The sequence below is a fragment of the Prionailurus viverrinus genome, chromosome A1 (genome assembly GCF_022837055.1).
Source record: "Prionailurus viverrinus isolate Anna chromosome A1, UM_Priviv_1.0, whole genome shotgun sequence".
In the NCBI taxonomy this organism is placed as follows: domain Eukaryota; kingdom Metazoa; phylum Chordata; class Mammalia; order Carnivora; family Felidae; genus Prionailurus; species Prionailurus viverrinus.
In genome coordinates this window covers 215416831-215438506 of record NC_062561.1, presented here as the reverse complement: position 1 = coordinate 215438506, position 21676 = coordinate 215416831, and the positions used below count along the sequence as shown (strand labels likewise).

Sequence of the window (21676 nt, the reverse complement as noted above, 5' to 3'; positions counted from 1 at the left end):
CCCACTTTCTCTGCCCCTCCCCCACTTGCATTTTCTTGCTCTCTCAAAATAAATAAACTTAAAAACAAACACAACTTACAAAATGATACAAAAAGAAATCGAAATCTGAATAACTCTATTTTTAAAGTTGAAATGCTAATCAAAAGCCTTCCTGCAAAGAAAACTGCAAGTCCAGATGGTTTCTCTTGGGAATTCTATCAAACATTTAAGAAAGAAATAATACTAATCTTACACATTTTTAGAAAACGGAAACTATTTCCAACTCATGTTATGAAGCCAGTATAACCCTGTTAAAACCTTGACAAGAGACTACATGAAAATTTGTGACCAACATCTCTCACGATACAACAATCTTTCACAAAATATTAGCTACTTGAAAGCAGCAATACTAACTACATCATGGTTAAGTGGGTTTATTCCAAGAGTACAAGGTCACCTTAATCTTTGAAAATTGAGGTTATTTGTCACATTAACAGAACAAAGGAGAAAAACTATATGATCATACCAATAAATGTGAAAAAAGTGCCTCTGATAAAATCCAATAGCCATCATAATTTTAAAACTAAAGGCTCTGGGGGCACCTGGGTGGCTCAGTGGTTGAGCATCTGACTTTGGCTCAGGTCACAATCTCTGGTTTGTGAGTTTGAGCCCCGCATTGGGCTCTGTGCTGAGAGCTCAGAGCCTGGAGCCTATTTCGGATTCTGTGTCTCCCTCTCTCTCTGCCCCTCCCCTACTCGCACTCTGTCTGTCTCTCTCTCAAAACTAAGTAAACATTAAAAAAAATTTTTTTTAATAAAATGAAAATAAAAATGATTAAAAAAAAAAAAAAAAAGCTCTGGGGAGCCTGGGTGGCTCAGTCAGTTAAGTGTCTGACTTCAGGTCATGATCTCACAGTTTGTGGGTTTGAGCCCTACATTGGGCTCTCTGCTGTCAGCACAGAGCCTGCTTCAGATCCTTGGTCTTCCTCTCTGTCTGCCTCTCTCCCTCCCCACCCCCCCAAAATAAATAAACATTAATAACCTAATAAATAAATAAAATAAACATTTTTTAAAAAAGCATCTAGAAAGGACCTGATGCTAATACCATACTGCCCATGAGATATTAAATACGTTCCCCTCAAGACAATGAACAAGGACAAGACGTTCACTTGGACCACTTCCATTCAACACTATCCTGGAAGTCCCACCTACAGTGAAAAGGTAAGGAAAAGATACAAAAGTCGTATATATCACAAAGGAAGAAATAAAACCATTATTATGTTTTTTAAATCATTACTATTTTTAAAGAAGCATTATACTTCACAAAATACTTAAGAGGAAATTTAACAAAAGATACGTAAAACCTCTACAATGGAAACTATAACAGGTTATCACCGAGACTTACACAGCAGTTTAATGACTGCTAATTTACTGAAATGCTTTGTAAGGAAATTCTGTTGGAGATGCTTTAATGTTTTCACGAAGCTTTCCTCAAGCTGGGAAGAAGCCTTACATGGGCCCTGGAGAGATGTGCAGGTCAGTCCTGCTAATAGCTGGTAACAATTTTACAACAGAAAAAGAAGTCTGCAATTATTATATTCTTCCTCATCCTACCTGCATAATATTGATGTACCCTTCCCATAGTACACTATATGTGACATTCCAGAAAAGGCTGGGGAAGCACTATTGAAAACCCAAGCATTTAAAAATCAGCAACACATTAAAAATCAGCAACACGTGTTACCTCACGTATTGGCGAGGATGTGGAGAAAGGGCAACCCTCCTGCACTGTTGGTGGGAATGAAAACTGGTGCAGCCACTCTGGAAAACAGTATAGAGATTCCTCAAAAAGTTAAAAAATAGAATCACCCTAGGATCCAGCAATTGGAGCAGTTACAGCAGACAATTTATCTCCTAGCATGCAAGTCTCTCCCCTGGTTCCTCATTGGCTGAGCACTACAGAGGTTACAGCCTTACCCGACGTTGCCTATGCCCATGCAAGGCAAGGAGTAGTCTGATTGGAACAAATGTACATTCCTTGAGGTGATACAGAGACTTCAGTTCTTTGGCACATGCTCACTGCAAAGCCCGTGAAAGTAAGCCCAAAAACGGAGAGGGAAAGAACCAGGAAGTGAAGTGTCTAAGGGTTTGAGACTCCATTGTGGTGGGGGGGGGGGGGACTCATACATATTCCCATAGGTTGTAAACCTATTGTTAACTAGACAGCACAGCTTTGATTTGGTATTTCTGAAAATGAATCATCTCCCTTACATCTCACAGCACTACTATGTATTTACCCAAAGAATACAAAACACTAATTCAAAGCACCCTGATGCTTATAGCACCACTATCTATAATAGACAAATTATTGAAACAGCCCAAGTGTCCATCGACTGATGAATGGACAAAGGTGTGGCCATAAAAAAGAATGAAATCTTGCCATCTGCAATGACATGAATGGAGATAGAGAGTATTATGCTAAGTGAAATAAATCAGTCAGAGAAAGACAAATACCATGATTTCACTCACAAGTGGAATTTAAGAAGCAAAATAAATGAGGAAAGGGACAGAAAAAGAGAGGTAAACCAAAAAACAGACTCTTAACTATAGAGAACGAACTGATGGTTACCGGAGGCGAGGTGGGGGTGGGAGGGGAGGGGATGAGTTAAAAAGGTGATGAGGATTAAGGAATGCATTCGTGATGAGCACGTGTGATGTATGAAAGTGTTGAATCAGTATTTTGTATACCCAAAACGAATATTACACTGTTAAATAACTGGAATTTAAATAAAAACTAATAATAATAATAATAAAAAGAAAACATAAGTGATGTGGGAAACAAAGGCAGAAAGAAGTGTAGATAAAATTAAATTTCCTTATAACCCGCAGCCCATTGACAAACACTTAAGATAGGCAGAGTATGGCATTCTTCCAGGAACTCCTGACAATCTTAAAAGTTAATGCTTTGCTAGAGGGAAAAACAACTTTAGCTTGACAATAGCTATGCCTTCAGGATTCTGAGTCTTCTTTAGCATATGAAAGTCCTTTTGGAAACTTCCCCTTATCTCTACTTCCCCCAGCTCCTGGGTAGTTAATCAGTCACTCATAATCCTAGTGCCGCTCTTTCTGCCCACCTGCCCTGTCCCTGTGCTTTAATAAAACCACGTTGTTTGCACCAAAGACATCTCAAGAGTTCTTTCTTACCTGTCAGCTCCAAACCCCAACACTTCAAACCACATCACAAGTATTTTATCTTGTTGATTTTCTTGTGAGGCTTGATTAGCATACCCTGCCTTACCTCATCTCTACTCAGAAAGCAGCCCTTTAAATCCTGGTGGGTGCAGAATAGTCTCTCTTCCCCTGGCTGGAAAATGACCAGTACAAAAGTGGGGTGCTCATCTGCTACAGTAATGGAGGTAGGTACACGTAAAGAAACAAAATCCACCGGTTCCCTTCTTCTCCTCTTTTAATCCCTACAAAATTTTCCAATTATGAGTTTTTGTGAACTTAATTCTGACTGGTTTGTGAACAAAGCCATTTGCCCTGTAAACAAACAAAAAAGACCCTCTACTTGTATATTTTGTATATGACCAAGCAGTATTTGGGCTTACACCTGCCTTTGCCAAGTCAAAATAATTTTATTATTTTTTTAAGTTTATTTATTTATTTTGAGAGAGAGAGAAAGAGAACAGGGGAGGGAGGGGCAGAGAGAGAGGGAGACAGTGGATCCCAAGCAGGCTCCATGCACTGTCAGCACAGAGCCTGACGCAGGGCATGAACCCACAAACCCTGAGATCAAGACCTCAGCTGAAATCAAGAGTCAGACACTCAACCAACTGAGCCACCCAGGCTCCCCAAGTCAAAATAATTTTAAGATGAATTTAACAATATTTTAATGTTTAGTTTGGGTTTTTCTAGCTAAGATTAGTAAAGCATAAATAAAAATTCACTGGAAGGATTTCTAAGTGCATGGCTGTGAGAAATAAGCCCACTGGCCCAATCAAAGGAAGGATGTAGGGACTCCGAGCACAGTAGAGCAAGGCTTTAATCAACAGTGTTGCAAAAGCAGGTGTCTGGTGGACAGGCACACTTGGGGCAGTTACAGCAGACAATTTATCTCCTAGCATGCAAGTCTCTCCCCTGGTTCCTCATTGGCTGAGCACTACAGAGGTTACAGCCTTACCCGACGTTGCCTATGCCCATGCAAGGCAAGGAGTAGTCTGATTGGAACAAATGTACATTCCTTGAGGTGATACAGAGACTTCAGTTCTTTGGCACATGCTCACTGCAAAAGCCTGTGAAAATAAGCCCAAAAACGGAGAGGGGAAGAACCAGGAAGTGAAGTGTCTAAGGGTTTGGGAATCCATTTGGGGGGTGGGTGCGGGGGGAGAGGGGCTCATACAAATTCCCAATAGGTTGTAAACCTATTGTTAACTAGACAGCACAGCTTTGATTTGGTATTTCTGAAAATGAATCATTTCACTTCTCACGGTGGCTAATTTTACAGACATTGGCAAAAGATATGTTTTTCCTGTTTATCAATTCCAAGTTACAAATAAGGACAGAGAAACAGTTTAATGTCTTTATCATTTGAAACATAAAAAGTAGCATATCCCCCCCAAATAAAACCTAATCGATTCTGTGGTATACAGAATAATGCCCCCCTCCCAAAGATATTTTCATCCTAATCCCCAAAACCTGTGAATATATGTTCCATGGCAAGGGAGAAGTAAAATTGCAGATAGAAGTTTCCTAATCAACTGATTTTGAGATGGTGAGATTATCCTGGATTATCCAGGTGGGCCCTATGTAATTACAAGGGTCCTTAAAAGTGAAAGAGGAGAGGCAGTGTCAGAGAGATTTACCATGAGAAGACTCAACTGGCCATTGTTGGTTCTGGAATGGAGCCACCAGCAAGGGAATCCAGTCAGCCTCCAGAATGTGGAAAAGGTAAAACAGAGACTTCTGTAGGGCTTTGAAGGCACACAGCCCTGCTGACACCTTGGTTTTAGCCCACTGAGATACATTACAAATTTATGACAAATTTGTGGTAATTTGTTGTTTTTCACAAATGTGTGGTGATTTGTTACAGCTGCAATAGGAAAAGAATACAGAATCTTGACTGTTAAATCATGTAATTGAGTAATTGGGACACACGGTGGCACTAGATCACCACATAAGTGCTTTCAGTTTCATAGTTCTGTATTACTAGGGGCAATGCTAAACTTTCTTGTAATAAATTTAAAATTTTTTTTAAGTTTATTTATTTATTTTGACAGAGAGAGGAGGCAGGCAGAGAGAGAATCCCAAGTAGGCTTTGCACTGTCAGCACAGAGCCTGACTCGGGGCTCAAACTCACAAACTGTGAGATCATGACCTGCTCTGAAACCAAGAGTTGGGCACTTAACCAACTGAGCCACCCAGGCACCCCTCTTGTAATAATTTTTTAAAAATCACCTCCTCACATTTGCATCTAAGTATCTGCAATATTCTTGGTAAATCCCTTAAATTGGCCTTGATGAATTTTTTTTTAAGTTTACTTATTTATTTTGAGAGAGAGAGCATGCACATGAGCCGGAGAAGGGCAAAAGGAGGAAGAGAGAGAATCCCAAGCTGGCCGTGCACTGTCAATGCAGAGCCCCATGCAGGGTTTGATCTCACAAACCATTAGATCATGACCTTAGATGAAATCGAGAGCTGGATGCTTAACCAACTGAGCCACCCAGATGCCCCGATCTTGATGAATTTTTAAGTTGATTTCTAGCAATTATTTTTTTTTTTAATCTAGAAAGATGAACTATAAATATAAAGAAGCCCCTGAATATGTGTCACAAACGTTAAGACCTTTTTTTCCCCAGTGTCTTGAACACTGACAGCAGCCACAGCAGGCACCCAGTAAATAATTGTTACATGAAAGAACATCTCATGTCCAATTTCCAAATATAAATTGTCAAGTCATTTCTCACCTGAACCTGAATAATCTGGAACTTGAAGAAAATCCTTTTGTTCAAGAATTTCAAATTTAGTACTATTCATAGAGCACTCCTTTATTCAAATGTGCTTACAATGCATTCTCCTTCCTGCCAGGAATGAAACAGCCATTCCCAGTTCTATAGAGCCCTCCCTGCCCTCCACCCTGGCGTGTCCAGTTCTACCTCAACAGCCTCGGGCTTCTTATTCTCTTCCCAGTGTGTGCAGGTGACTTTGAGGGAATGAGTGTTCAGGGCAAAAATGGACCAGAAGTTAATCACCTTGGGAGGCAGAGATACTGGGTACTCTGTACCTTTCACTGTTTCCTTCTGTGCCCTTGGATGCTTTATGCCTGCTGCGCCCTCTGCAGAGGGCATCACCTCTCTCCCTTAGCTTGTCTGACTCTCCAAGTCAAAGCAAGAAAGTATCCTCTTTGGAGAGTTTTTCCCTTTACATTCTGTCCCCAGACACCCTGCAAATTCTGATTCCTCTCTGTTCTCATAATACTTTGTTCTTTCCCTTACACCTTGCTTTATGGCTAGTTGTGGAAAGTGGCACCAGATTGTAATTTCCCTGTAGAAAAGAGTTTCTTTTACTATTTTTTTGTGTTCTCAACATTCAGCTAGTACTGGGAACAAAGTAAATGCTTCTAGAAAGAGGAAAGAAGGAAAAGAGGGAAATAGGGAGGGAGGGTAGAAGGGAGAAAGGCTGTTCCATCATTGGGCTCAGACTACAGATGGGTAAAATAACTGTTGTCAATTTCTTAATGTTTAAATATGGGTGTGTACACATATGTTTAATCCAGAAGAAAAAGTAGTCAGGATTACATTCATCATTTGGGTATAGTTCCCATTTGCAAACTCTTCCTGGGGTAGTAAATATCATGAGGCCTAAAAATCAGTGCTGTCTTTACTCTTTTTAAAAGATAAGGAAGGAATTTGAATGCAAATTATGATGTTTTTCTTCAAAGGGGAATGATTTACCACTCTTTAATTTGATAAAGTTCTTTATGCTTCAGATACAGACTTTTAAATATTAATAAACCTCAGAAAGTAGGAATCAAATCCTCAACCCTTCATGAATTAATTATCACAATTTTAAAACTCCAATTCTACAAAGCAAATCATGAAGTGCAAAATGGCTTTTCCAAATCAAATCTTCTTTTTGGTATTAATTCATATGATTAAATACAATTTTATGCATATTAAATTGAGTATTGATGCTACAATTTGAAGTTTCCTATTTTTGATATTGAATAATTTCAAATATACATTTTTTGCTTTTTTTTTAATGTTTATTTATTTTGAGAGACAGAGGAGAGAGAGACAGAGCACAAGTGGGGGAGGGGCAGAGAGAGGGAGACACAGAATCCAAAGCAGGCTCCAGGCTCTGAGCTGTTAGCCCAGAGCCTGACACGGGGCTCAAACCCACGAACTGTGAGATCGTGACCTGAGCCAAAGTCGGCCGCTTAACCGACTGAGCCACCCAGGTGCCCCTACATTTTTTGCTTTTAATAAAATAACTATAATTATAATTAAATCCACTTATTTTTATCAGCATGCTACATTTGAATAGTATAAAACATCAATTATTACTAAGTGATTTTTATAAAAGAGCAGTCCCTTCTCTTCAACCCTCCTACCCCATCATCCACCAAGCTAACAGTTCCAATTTTTTAGCTATTTTCTCTGATTTTGCTTCTTTTTTTTTTAATTTTTTTTTTAATGACAAATTTTATGTTGTATCAGTTTTTTAAATTGTTTTTAATGTTTTATTTTTGAGACAGAGCGTGAGCAGGGGAGGGGCAGAGAAAGAGCGAGACACAGAATCCAAAGCAGGCTCCAGGCTCTGAGCTGTCAGCACAGGGCCCGATGTGGGGCTCGAACTCACAAACCGCGAAATCATGACCTGAGCCGAAGTCGGACGCTCAACCGACTGAGCCACCCAGGCGCCCCAATACTTTTTTAATTTTTTAAAAATTTATTTATTTTGAGAGAGAGAGCATGAGCATGGGAGGGGCAGAGAGAAGGAGAGAGAATCCTAAGCAGGCCCTGAACTATTGGCATAGAGCCAAATGTGCAGCTCGAGCTCAGTGACTGTGAGATCATGACCTGAACCAAAACCAAGAGTCAGATGCTTAACTGAGTTACCCAGGCTCCCCAATAATTGCCTCATTTTAAAATATTTTCTGGGTCACCTGGGTGGCTCAGTCGGTTGGGCATCCAACTTTAGCTCAGGTCATGATCTCATGGTCTGTGAGTTCAAGCTCCACGTCAGGCTCTGTGCTGACAGCTTGGAGCCTGGAGCCTGCTTCAGATTCTGTGTCTCTCTCTCTGCCCCTCCCCTGCTCATGCTCTGCCTCTCTCAATCTCAAAAATGAATAAATGTTAAAAAAATTTTTTTTTAATATTTTCTTCATTTTCTTTGAACAACTGATTAAACATTCCCACATCCTCAACAGCTCTATAAAATAGCTGTAAATTGCACTTTATACAAATCATGTTCAGTGATTGAAGAATTATATCCTGGCCCTCATGCCTCCCGCATCCCCTGGCTCCTGTCCCAGAGAATCCTCCTAGTGCCTCCCTCCCCCTGCTTTCCAGTCTGCAAGGTTTCACTGCGGGTGCTTCACTCCTGTTTTGTTGGGACTCCATTTGCTGTCACTCTGGGAATTCTCTTTGTCTCCGTTGGATCTTCTGTCTCCTCAATCCCATGTATCTCAATATCCCAATATCTTTTTTCTAAATTGAGCCCTTTTTGGGCTCAATTTAGTGTGTGCGTGTGTGTGTGTGTGTGTGTACGTGCAAGCATTCATCCACATTCAAGCATATCCTCAAATAGCTTCCTAGGAAAGATGTCTGGAAAGTACATTTTTTTGAGCCTCTCCATGTCTAAATTGTCTCTTTTTGGGGCACCTGGGTGGCTCAGTCAGTCAGGTAAGTGGCCAACTTTGGCTTGGGTCATGATCTCAGTGCCTGAATTCAAGCCCCACATCAGGCTCTGTGCTGACAGCTCAGAGCCTGGAGCCTGCTTCGGATTCTGTGTCTCCCTCTCTCTGCACCTCCCCTGCTCACACTGTCCCCTTCTCTCTTTCTCTCAAAAAATAAATAAATATTTAAAAAAATTTTTTGAAGATTGTCTCTTTTCTACTCTTTCACTTGATGGAGAGTTTGACTAAATATGGAACACTTGGCTAAAAAATAACTTAAAAATAAATTTGAAGGTCTAGCTCCATTATTTTCCACCTCCCGTTTGAGATGTTTGATGCCGTTCTGATTCATAATCTTCTATTCATTATCTGTCTCACCATTATCTCCACCCCCCATCTCCTCCTCCCCTTCCAGAAGCTTTTACTATCCTCTGTTTATCTCCAGTGTTTGAAACTTCACAATAATGAGTCTTTTGTTGTTTTTTAAAATTGCTTGTTGAGGTTTTTGTTTGCTTTTGTTTTTTGTCTTTTATTCATTGGGCTGGATACCCAAAGGGCCTTTCTGAGAAGAAGCTCATGTTCTTGAGCTCTGGAAAATTTGTTTATGTTATTTTACCAATACTTTCCCCCACCATTCTTTTTAGCCCTCTCTTTCTGGAGCTCCTATCATTCAGCTGTTAGGCCTCCTGAATCAACCATCTAATTTCTTATGTTTTCTTTCTTATTGTCCAGTTATTCACCATTTTGCTCTACATTTTGGATTCCTTATATCCTCCACTTTTCTCAGTTTTTCATTTCTGCCATCCAATTTTTTATTTTTCTAGTTTTTGTTGTTGTTGTTGTTATCCTCTGAATGTCCTTTTTAAAACTATCATCTTGTATATGGATACATATCATCTCTTATTTCTCTGGGGATAACCATGACCTTTTTCATTTTTCTTCTCCCTCCATAGTTTGTTTCTCTGAGTTTCTTTTTTTAAACAAGTTTATTCAGGTATAATTCTTTTTTTTTAAAGTTTATTTATTTTTGAGAGAAAGAGCTGGGGAGGAGCAGAGAGAGAGAGGGAGAGAGAATCCTAAGCAGACTCCACACTGTCAACACAGAGCCTGACATGGGACTTGAACTCATGAACTGTGAGATCATGACCTGAACCAAAATCAAGAGTCTGATGCTTAACCAACTGTGCCACCCAGGATATAATTCCTATGTCATTAAATTCACTCATTTTTAGTGTCTAATTCACTGACGTTTGGAGTATTCATTGAATCATTCAACCATCACTACAATCCAGTTTTATTATTTTTTCTTTTTTTTAATGCTTATTTATTTTTGACAGAGAGAGAGAGAGAGAGAGAGAGAGAGAGAGACAGAGCATGAATGGGGGAGGGGCAGAGAGAGGGAGCACAGAATCTGAAGCAGGCTCCAGTCTCTGAGCTGTTAGCACAGAGCCCGATGTGGGGCTCGAACTCATGGACGACGAGATCACAACCTGAGCCGAAGTCGGAGGCTTAACTGAGCCACCCAGGTGCCCCATACAATCCAGTTGTAGAACATTTCTACACCCCCCAAAAATCTCATGCTCCCATTTGCAATTCATCTCCATTCCCATCTCGTCCCAATCAGCCAATAATCTGCTGTCTCTACACATTTACTTTTTCTAGATGCTTCATACAAATAGAATAGTACAATAAATGTTCTGTGTCTGCTTTCTTTCACCTCACATGCTGTGTGTGAACACCGTTCTCACTGCAGCAGGCATCAGCAGGTCGTTCCTTTTTCTGTCACTGAAGAGTATTCCATTTTAGGGCAATTATAAACATCTTTTTGTTATTTTCATATTTTATGTTGAGCTCTGTGTTTCACATTAGAGGGGTTTTACCAAATGAATGCACTCCCTGGCAGTCTGTTCATATTTAGAAAGAGAGGCCCAAAAAGTTATTTGGAAACTATGTGTGTTCATGATGGGAGGTGGTGCAGTGGGGGCTTCATTATACTTCTTTGAGGAAATTCTCTTGTCAGTGTTTTTCATTCTTTTCTGTTGGGCTGGTAGAATATTCCAGAGAAGACTCTCCTAATGTCTTGGCTGGAAGGTATAATCCTAGCTTCCAGAGTTCCAGGAATTGAGGGGAAGGAGAAGGCTAAGATGTCACAAATTTTAGGACATAAACTTTTCTTTGATCCCCCTGTTTTCAGTAAGAGATCCCTGCCTCCTTCGACTGTGTCTGTGTGCCTGAGTCCAGAGACCCTGTGTTTTGTTCTCTTCTACTAGGCTGGCTGCACAGAATAGATGAGAGGATCTGGAGGTACTTTCTAAAAAGACTTTCAAACAATCTCTCTATTTTTAGCCCTACCATTATCTGCTCCTCCACCCATGTTTCCACAGCTGTCTGGTGCCAGTTTCTGAGCCTTGGGGATCTGCAGTGTAATGTGGGTTACCTCTCTGCTTTACCCACTGCCAGTTTAGGATTCGTTTTCTTGGATCGCTAATCCATCTACCACGTTTCCACTTACTTTGCAGTGTCTAAAATTTTACTGCTATTGTTTTCTTTACTAGTCTCATAGGTTTGTGCCTCCATAAAATTCCCTCTGCTCTCATTTTCATGGCATTTTTGTCAGGAATAGAGTACTTATTCAACCAGCCATCTTTAATGTGAATCTCAATTAATTCTTTTTTTAATGCGTATTTATTTATTTTGAGAGAAAGAGAGAGCTTGTAAGAGGGGAGAGGCAGAGAGAGGGAGAGAGAGAATCCCAAGCAGGCTCTGCACTGTTAGCACAGAGCCAGACGCGGGACCTGAACCCACAAACCACGAGACCATGACCCGAGCCAAAGTCAGATGCTTAACCACCCAACTGACTGAGCTACCAAGGCACCCCTAAATTCAATTCTTTAATGAAAAGTAAAACTTTCAATTTCAAATAATTTATGTAAAAACCTTATCCTCAAAGAAGTGCAGCATAGCTCACCACTCCTTTTATTTTTTTTTAATGTTTATTTATTTTTGAGAGAGAAGGAGACAGAGCACAAGCAGGAGAGGGGCAGAGAGTAAGGGAGACCCAGAATCTGAAGCAGGCTCCAGGCTCTGAGCTGTCAGCACAGAGACTGACATGGGGCTCGAACTCACGCACTGAGATCATGACCAGAGCTGAAGTCGGACACTTAACCAACTGAGCCAGCCAGGCACCTCTAGATCACTACTCCTTAAATGTGTACTGCACAGAGTGTCTTCCTTTCAAGAGTCCAGAATGAAAAGGGGCAGGGGCTTTGGCTTTATGATGGAGAAAACTGACAGATATCTCAGCCAAGGGACCAAAGTCAACACTAACAGTGGTAAGTCATGTTCACAGTGTCCATCCTTGATATTATAAGAAGAGGATGGTACTTGACTTTTGTGGTACCCCTTCCAAAAACCTTTAATTGCAGTCTAATCAAGGGGAAAACATCAGACAAATCCCAATTGGGGAACAATCTACAAAGTACCTAAGTAGTACTTCCCAAAACTGTCCAAGTCCTCAAAACAAGGAGGAACTGTCAAAGCCAGGAGGAGCCTAAGCAAACATAATAAATAAATGGAATGTGGTAACTTGGACAGGATACAGGAACAGAAAAAGAGTATTAGGCAAAAACTTAAGGAAATCTGAATACTGTATGAACTTTAGTTAAGAGGAATGTACCAATACTAGGTCGTTAATTATGATAAATGTACCACACTAATGGGAAAACCAGTGAGGTGTGGGACAAACTGGGTGTGGGGCATATGGCAATGCTCTACTATCTTCATAACTTCTCTGTAAATCAAAAATTATTCTTTTAAAAAGTTTATTTAAAAAATTAAACCTCTCTGGGGCGCCTGGGGGGCGCAGTCGGTTAAGCGTCCAACTTCAGCCAGGTCACGATCTCACGGTCCGTGAGTTCGAGCCCCGCGTCGGGCTCTGGGCTGATGGCTCAGAGCCTGGAGCCTGTTTCCGATTCTGTGTCTCCCTCTCTCTCTGCCCCTCCCCCATTCATGCTCTGTCTCTCTCTGTCCCAAAAATAAATAAACATTGAAAAAAAAAATTAAAAAAAAAAATTAAACCTCTCTCATTTATCCTTTGGCTATTTAATTGATACCTTCATGCCAACTGAAATGTGCCAGAATTTGGCTCATTTCTACCTCATACTAAAACTATTAGGCATATATTCTGTGTGTTGGAATAGTTTATTCATTCTCTTTTACAGATACTTACTGAGCAAGTACTAAGTTTCAGGAAATATACCTGGTGCTTGGGACTACAGAGATCAATAAAATATGATTCCTGTCCCATAAGAAGTTCAGATTCGAGGAAAACAGACTAACATAAAATACTTTCTGTATTCTACTTCTCTAGAAACACACCAGCTACCATGAACACATTTTGCTTTTCATATTAAGAGTGGAAAAAAATAAAGCTGAAATTCTCTAATTTTCAAAAACTTTTGTTTAGGTGAGATGTGGAATCTCTTAGAATTGTATCACCAGTTAAGCAATATGCAAGAATGATTAAATACCTGGTGTAAAAGGGCATATTGAAAACAGAGAAACAGAGAAACAAGTAGAAACTTTCTGCCTTTTTTTTTTTTTTTTTTGAGAGAGAGAGATACTGAGTGAGTCGGGGAGGGGTAGAGAAAGAGGATCCCAAACAGGCTCCACACTGTCAGCACAGAGCCCGTTGCGGGGCTTGAACTCACAAACCAGAAATCATGACCTGAGCCGAAATCAAGAGTTGGACACTTAACTAACTGGGCCACGCAGATGCCCCCAAAACTTCCTACATTTTTTAAACTTTATTTCTTTTGAGAGAGACAAAGAGAGCGTGTGCAGGGGGAAAGAGGGGTGCAAAGAGAGAGAGAGAGAGAGAGAGAGAGAGAGAGAGAGAGAGGATCTCAAGCAGACTCCAGAGCAGTCAGCTCAGAGCCCATCGTGGGGCTTGTACCCACGAAACCATGAGATCATGACCTGAGTCAAAATTAAGTGTTAGACACTCAACCAACTGAGCCACCCAGGAGCCCCAGAACTTTCTACTTTTTGATGTGATGACACATCCCCTCACCAACCACAATATCAAGCAGTGCCTCGTCAAGAAGGTACAGGAAGCTGTTCTTGACAAATGGGTGAATGACCCTCACCGCATGGACAAACGCTTGCTGGCCCTTATTTACCTAGCCCACGCCTCCGACGTCCTGGAGAATGCTTTTGCCCCCCTTCTGGACGAGCAGTATGATTTAGCCACCAAGAGAGTACAGCAGCTCCTGGACTTAGATCTGGAAGTGGAGTGTCTGAAGGCCAACACCAACGAGGTCCTGTGGGCGGTGGTGGCAGTGTTCACCAAGTAACTGCTCAGAATGAGGTGTTCTTCTTTCAGGTAAGCCAGTTGCTTCAATTCTATTGACTTCTGATTTTTTATAGTTTGTACTTTCCTACACTATAATTGGCTTTTGTTTTATATAATAATAGGTAGCTTTTCTGTGTGTGTGTGTGTGTGTGTGTGTATGCAAGAAACTGCTGGTATGAGGGACCTTTCTGTTTAAGTTTAGAGAAAAGTCTTACTGTCATTGGCATTTTGTTCTTTCTTGAGTTCCAGAGAGTTGCCCTTCTCAACAGTCACAGGTTTGGGTTTCTGTTATGTTTATTTCAAACTACCTCCAGGTCCACATGCACTTCATTAGCATCTCGTCAGTTGCAAACTCTCCACAAGTACAAATTCTTCTGTACTTCTCAAACCCTGAGGGAGAAACCACACACACACAAAGTCAGACGCTTAACCGACTGAGCCACCCACATGCCCCATGGGAAGAGGGGGTTTTTATGCCAAGTCTCAAAAATGATGTTACCAGACTCCGGTATGTGGGGGAAATAGAGAGATGTTGGTCAAAAAGTACAAACTTACAGTCATAAGATGAATGAGTTCTGGTGATCTAATGTACAGCATAGTGTTGCAAAATGACCAGCACACTAAGTCTAGTTAACATCAACCTCATCTATTTTCACTATTAAATCATAAAGGTGAATTGCTCCATTAAGCCATTTGGGGTGTGATACATCCCACGTATGCTGCATGTAGTGTGGGCTTCACATGAATTGCTCTTTGCTCTGCACACCATTTAGGAGGTAGGGAAGTGCTGGGGGGGTTAAATGAATAGCTCAAAGACATCCAGAGTCCTATGTCTTTTTTCCTCATTTTCTCTCTGTAATTCTCAGGATATTGCCCTTTGATTCAGATACTCTCTCATGTTGCAAAAAGGACAGTAGCTCCAAGGATCCAACTCTTGCACAACAATTTCCAAAGACGGGAAGAAGTGAAGAGGCTCATGTCTTTTCTTCATGTGCCTTTTAAAGAGTTATAAAACCTTATTCAGAACCCCCAGCAGGTGCACTCTCATGTCTCATTGGCTGGATTTATATCACATGCTCACTTCTAAACCAATCATGTATTAATCAAGATTCACACCTTGTGGCTCTTCAGAAGGACTCTGTCTCTTCTGGAGTACATGGTTATTGGATGTGGGAGAGGAGGGACAGGATAGTCTGTGAGCAAGAAAGAAGGAAAATTTGTGAGCAATCAGTATCTATCTTCTATAGTCACTGACAATGAACATCTTTTCACGTAGTTATTAGCTATTTCCACTGGTCAATTTTTGTATTGCTATACCAATACCCTGATGTTCAAATAGCTTTATAATAAGTCTTGATATCTGTGAAGACCAGTCCTTCCTCAAAATTGTGTTGGTGATGCTGAGCCCTTTGCTCTTCTATATGATTTATTTTTATTTTTATTTAATTTATTTTTTAAATTTACATGCAAGTTAGTTAGGATATAGTGCAACAATGATTTCAGGAGTAGATTCCTTAGTACCCCTTACCCATTTAGCCCATCCCCCCTCCCACAACCCCTCCAGTAACCTTCCATTTGTTCTCCATATTTAAGAGTCTCTTACATTTTGTCCCCCTCCCTGTTTTTATATTATTTTTCCTTCCCTTCCCTTATGTTCATCTGTTTTTTATCTTAAAGTCCTCATATGAGGGAAGTCATATGATATTTGTCTTTCTCTGACTAATTTTACTTAGCATAATACCCTCCAGTTCCAACCACGTAGCTGCAAATGGCAAGATTTCATTCTTTTTGATTGCTGAGTAATACTCCATTGTGTATGTGTATATATATATATATATATATATATATACATATATACATATATGTATATGTATATATGTATATATATATATATATATATACAACATCTTCTTTATCCATTCATCCATTGATGGACATTTGGGCTCTTTCCATACTTTGGCTCTTGTTGATAGTGCTGCTATAAACATGGGGGTGCCTGTGCCCCTTCAAAACAACATTACCTGTATCCCTTGGAGAAATACCTAGTGGTGCAATTGCTGGGTCGTAGGGTAGTTCTATTTTTAATTTTTCGAGGAAACTCCAGACTTTTTTCCAGAGTGGCTGAACCAGTTTCCATTCCCACTAGCAGTGCAAAAGAGATCCTCTTTCTCCACATCCACTCCAATATGTGTTGTTGCCTGAGTTTTTAATGCTAGGCATTCTGACAGATGTGAGGTGGTATCTCATTGTGGTTTTGATTTGTATTTCTCTGATGCTGAGTGATGTGGAGCATTTTTTCATGTGTCTGTTGGCCATCTGGATGTCTTCTTTGGAGACGTGTCTATTCATGTCTTTTGCCCATTTCTTTGCTGGATTATTTGTTTTTTAGGTGTTGAGTTTGATAAGTGCTTTATAGATTTTGGATACTAACCCTTTATCTGATATGTTGTTTGCAAATATCTTCTCCCATTCCATCAGTTGTCTTTTAGTTTTGCTGATTGTTTCCTTTGCTGTGCAGAAGCTTTTTATTTTGATGAGGTCCCAATAATTCATTTTTGCTTTTGTTTCCCTTGTCTCTGGAGATGTGTTGAGTAAGAAGTTGCTGTGGCCATGGTCGGAGAGGTTTTTGCCTGCTTTCTCCTGGAGGATTTTGATGGCTTCCTGTCTTACATTGAGGTATTTCATCCATTTTGAGTTTATTTTTGTGTATGGTGTAAGAAAGTGGTTCAGGTTCATTGTTCTGCATGTCGCTGTCCAGTTTTCCTAGCACCACTTGCTGAAGAGACTGTCTTTATTCCGTTGGATGTTCTTTCCTGCTTTGTCAAAGATTAATTGGCCATACAGTTGTGGGTCCATTTCTGTGTTCTCTATTCTGTTCCATTGATCTGAGTGTCTGTTCTTGTGCCAGTACCATACTGTCTTGATGATGACAGCTTTGTAATACAGCTCAAAGTCCATCTTCCATATGAATCTTAGGAACAACTTCCCAAGTTTCCTGAAATACTCTTTTGGGATTTCGGTTGGTATGACATCATGCAGATTTATTTGAAGGAACTGACATCGTTAGGACACTGAGTCTTTCCATCTAGGAACATGGCATAACTTTCCGTGGTAAATATGGCTACAGGTTCTTTGCACCTCCTATTAAATGGTGGAGCCTATTTCCCCACCTCTTATATCTGGGCTGGCTTTGCTCTTTGCTTTATCCACTAGAATGTGGCGGAAGTGGCATTTTGCAAGCTCCAGAGCTGGGGGTACATGAAGTGATATGGTTTCTGCGTTCACTCTCTTGGAATGCTGCCTTGAGACCACCATACCATAATGAAGCCCAGGATAAAAGAGCATATGGAAAGAGAAAGCTGAGCAGCTGTCTCAGCTAAGTTCAGTACCCAGCCAGCTGACCTGCCAGCTGAATGCAGCTGTGTGAATGAGCCTGCGTGAAAGCAGTGGAGAACTGCTTAGCCAACCCATAGAATTACAAAAAATGATGAATTGTTATTGATTTAAGCCATTAAGTTTTGGGGTATTTTACTCCACAACAAAGACTAGCTGAAAGAGAAATTGGTACCCAAAAGTGGGGTACAGCTATAATAACGACTTAACATATGTGGCATGGCCTTGGGACTGGGCAGTGGATAGAGACTGCTGGGGGAGCAAGGAGACTATTAGTGGAAGCTTGAAAAAACAGTGGGAAAACTACTATTAAAGTCCAGAAGGATAGTAAGCGATGTTTTGTGCTAGTGAAAAAATTGGCAAAACTGTTATCAACACCACATGAAGCAAAGGAACTACCTGGTTAACCCATAGAATCTTGAGAAATACTGAATTATTTTTATTATTATTGCATTGAGACAATAAAACAGTAAGTTTTGGGATGGTTTTATATAATATATAATTGAAATACTAATGAACTGGTGAGTCTGATTGTTATGGGCTGAATTTTCCTCAAAAAATGCATATGTTGAGGGGCGCCAGGGTGGCTCAGTAGGTTAAGCATCCAACTTCAGGTCAGGTCATGATCTCATGGTCCATGAGTTTGAGCCCCACGTCAGGCTCTGTGCTGACAGCCCAGAGCCTGGAGCCTACTTCAGATTCTGTGTCTCCCTCTCTCTCTGCCCCTCTTCCACTTGCTCTCTCTCTCTCTCTCTCTCTCTCAAAAATAAATAAACATTAAAAAAAAATTAATGCATATGTTGAAGCCCTAACCCCCAATATAACTGTTTTTGGAGACAAGGCCTTTAGGAAGGTAATTAAGGTTAAATGAAGTCATAGGAATGAGGCCCTAATCCAATGAAACTGGTTTCCTTATAAGGGGAAGAGACACCAGAAATCTAGTAACCCGTCTATAGATGTTCTTGGATTTTTTGAAAAAAAATTAAGTTTGTTTATTTTGAGAGAGAGAGAGAGTGCACACGCGTGCATGATTTGGGACAGGGCAGAGAGAAGGAGAGACAGAATCCCAAGCAGGCTCCACACCATCAGCACAGAGCCCGGTGCAATGCAGAGATCGAACCCACACAGTGAGATGGTGTCCTGCACCAAGATCAAGAGTCGGATGCTTAACCGACTACGCCACCCAGATGCCCCTTCTTGGATTTTTTTATACAGATAATAATATTATCAGGAAATGATGGTATTCATTTCAAATTATTATAGTTCATTTATTTTTTTCTAATCTAAGTCAGCAACACTTATTTTTGATATTGTTTTCATTTAATTTTGTAATAGGTATTATATTCACATGCTTTAAGAAACATGAAAAGGTGGGGTGCCTGGGTGGCTCAGTCAGTTGAGGATCCAACTCTTGATATCAGCTCAGGTCATGATCTCCAGGGACATGGGATTCTCTCTCTCTCTTCTCTGCCCCTTGCCTGCTCGACCTTTCCCTCTCTCTCTCTCAAATTAAAAAAAAAAAAAGAAAAGAAATGTTAAAAGGTGTGTAGTAAAAAGTTGTGCTATATTTGTCATTCTTTTGTCTTATTACAATGGCAAATACAGTATTGACCAATTTGGCTATCAGCAGATGTCTCTGCCTTTGATAAAAATGTTTCTAAATTTCACTATATTTTGATGTTTTCAATAAGCCTTTTTTTCAATAGGTTTTTGAAAGAAATAATTCATAATGCTAAAGAAGTTATTTTCCATCTTTATATCTTTATAAGCTTATATATCATGATTAAGAATTGAATTTTATATAATTTTTTGCCTTTTAATTTTGAGGTATAACTTATATACAGTGAAATTCACAGATCATAAATGTATATTTTAATGAGTTTTGATACACATATGTCCATGTAACCCACACCCCTCTCAAGACAGAACATTTTCATCACCCTAGAAAATTCCCTTGTGCCCTTTCTTGATCAATCCCACCACTCCACTCTCCTGGGACAACCAAATTTCTGATTTTTCACATTATATTAACTATGTCAGTTCTAGAACATGATATAAATTGAATCATTCAGTACGTACTCTTTTGTTTTATCAGTAGTTTGTTTCTTTTCTCCTCCATTTTTATTCTTTTTTTTTTTTTTTTTTTTTTTTTTTATGAAATTTATTGACAAATTGGTTTCCATACAACACCCAGTGCACATCCCAAAAGGTGCCCTCCTCAATACCCATCACCCACCCTCTCCTCCCTCCCACCCCCCATCAACCCTCAGTTTGTTCTCAGTTTTTAAGTCTCTTATGCTTTGGCTCTCTCCCATTCTAACCTCTTTTTTTTTTTTTTCCTTCCCCTCCCCCATGGGTTCCTGTGAAGTTTCTCAGGATCCACATAAGAGTGAAACCATATGGTATCTGTCTTTCTCTGTATGGCTTATTTCACTTAGCATCACACTCTCCAGTTCCATCCACGTTGCTACGAAAGGCCATATTTCATTTTTTCTCATTGCCACGTAATATTCCATTGTGTATATAAACCACAATTTCTTTATCCATTCATCAGTTGATGGACATTTATTCTTTTTTTTTAATATTTATTTTGAGAGAGAGAGAGAGAGTGCGAGCATGAGTGGGAGAGGGGCAAAGAGAGAGGGAGACACAGAATCCAAAGCAGGCTCCAGGCCCTGAGCTGTCATCACAGAGCCCAATGTAGGGCTTGAACTTGTGAACCATGAGATCCTGATCTGACCCGAAGTCAGATGCTTAACTGACTGAGCCACCCAGGCACTCCTCTCCTTTTTTATTCTGAGTAGTATTCAATTATATGAACATACTGCAATTTACCCATTTTCTTGTTTTAAATGGTTATGTAAGTATGTATGTATGTATTTTAATTTTTTAATGTTTATTTATTTTTGAGAGAGAGACAAAGCATGAACAGGGGAGGGGCAGAGAGAGAGGGAGACACAGAGTCTGAAGTAGGCTCCAGGCTCTGAGCTGTCAGCATAGATCCCAACATGGGGCTTGAACCCATGAGCCATGAGATCATGACCTGAGCTGAAGTCGGATGCTCAACTGACTGAGCCACCCAGGCACCCTGTCTATTTATTTATTTTAAGAGAGAAAGAGAGGGCATGGGGGAGGGGCAGAGTGAGAGGGAGAGAGAGAATCCCTAGCAGGCTCCATGCTGCCAGCCCAGAGCCCAATACAGGGCTTGATCCCACTAACTATGAGAACTTGACCTGAGATGAAGTCAAGAGTTGGATACTTACCACTTGAGCCACCCAGGTACTCCTACCCATTTTCTCTTTGTGGGAGTCTTTGGGTTGTTTCCAGTTTTGAGTTACACGAATCAAGTTGCTATGAACATATTAGAAGTCTCTTAGAGGACTTAGGTTAAAAATATAAAGATTGGGGAAAAAAACATATCTGCACTTTTATTGTTTTTTTTTTAAATTTTTTAATGTTTATTTATTTTTGAAAGAGAGAGAGAGTGCACGAGTTGAGTAGCGAGAGAGAGAGAGGGAGACACAGAATCCATAGCAGGCTCTAGGCTCTGAGCTGTCAGCACAGAGCCCAATGCAGGACTCAAACTCATGAGCTGTGCGATCATGACCACAGCTGACATTGGACCCTTAACCAACTGAACCACCTGCGTGCTCCAGCACTTTTATTGTTAAAGTATATTCCCTGTAGACAGAATATATCAGGTCTTGTTTTTTAATCCATTTTAGCAATCTCTCTTTTCTTTAATGTTTATTTATTTATTTTGAGAGAGAGAGAGAGAGAGAGAGAGAGAGAGAGAATTCCAAGCAGGCTCCATTCCCAGCATGGAGCCCCATGCAGGGCTTGATCTCATGACTATGAGATGGTGACCTGAGCTGAAATCAAGAGTCTGACACTTAACTGACTGAGCCACCCAGGCACCCCAGCAATCTCTCTTAATTGATCTATATAGTACATTTATATTTAATTTAATTATTAATATGATTGGCTTTAAGAAAATATTTCTTGTATTTATTTCCCTTTTTCCCCTATGTCTTTGTATCTTTTCTCCTTTTT

At 40.2% G+C, this 21676-nt stretch overlaps 1 protein-coding gene across 1 annotated transcript; it reads left to right on the top strand.

Annotated features, from left to right (window-relative positions):
- The first annotated feature begins 1124 nt into the window (after positions 1-1124).
- Positions 1125-14231, top strand: LOC125164842 (Golgi phosphoprotein 3-like). The gene is made up of 2 exons (XM_047857600.1): positions 1125-1199; positions 13902-14231. The coding sequence occupies exons 1-2, from the start codon at positions 1125-1127 to the stop codon at positions 14229-14231; spliced, it is 405 nt and encodes a 134-aa protein (XP_047713556.1).
- Positions 14232-21676: the final 7445 nt, after the last annotated feature.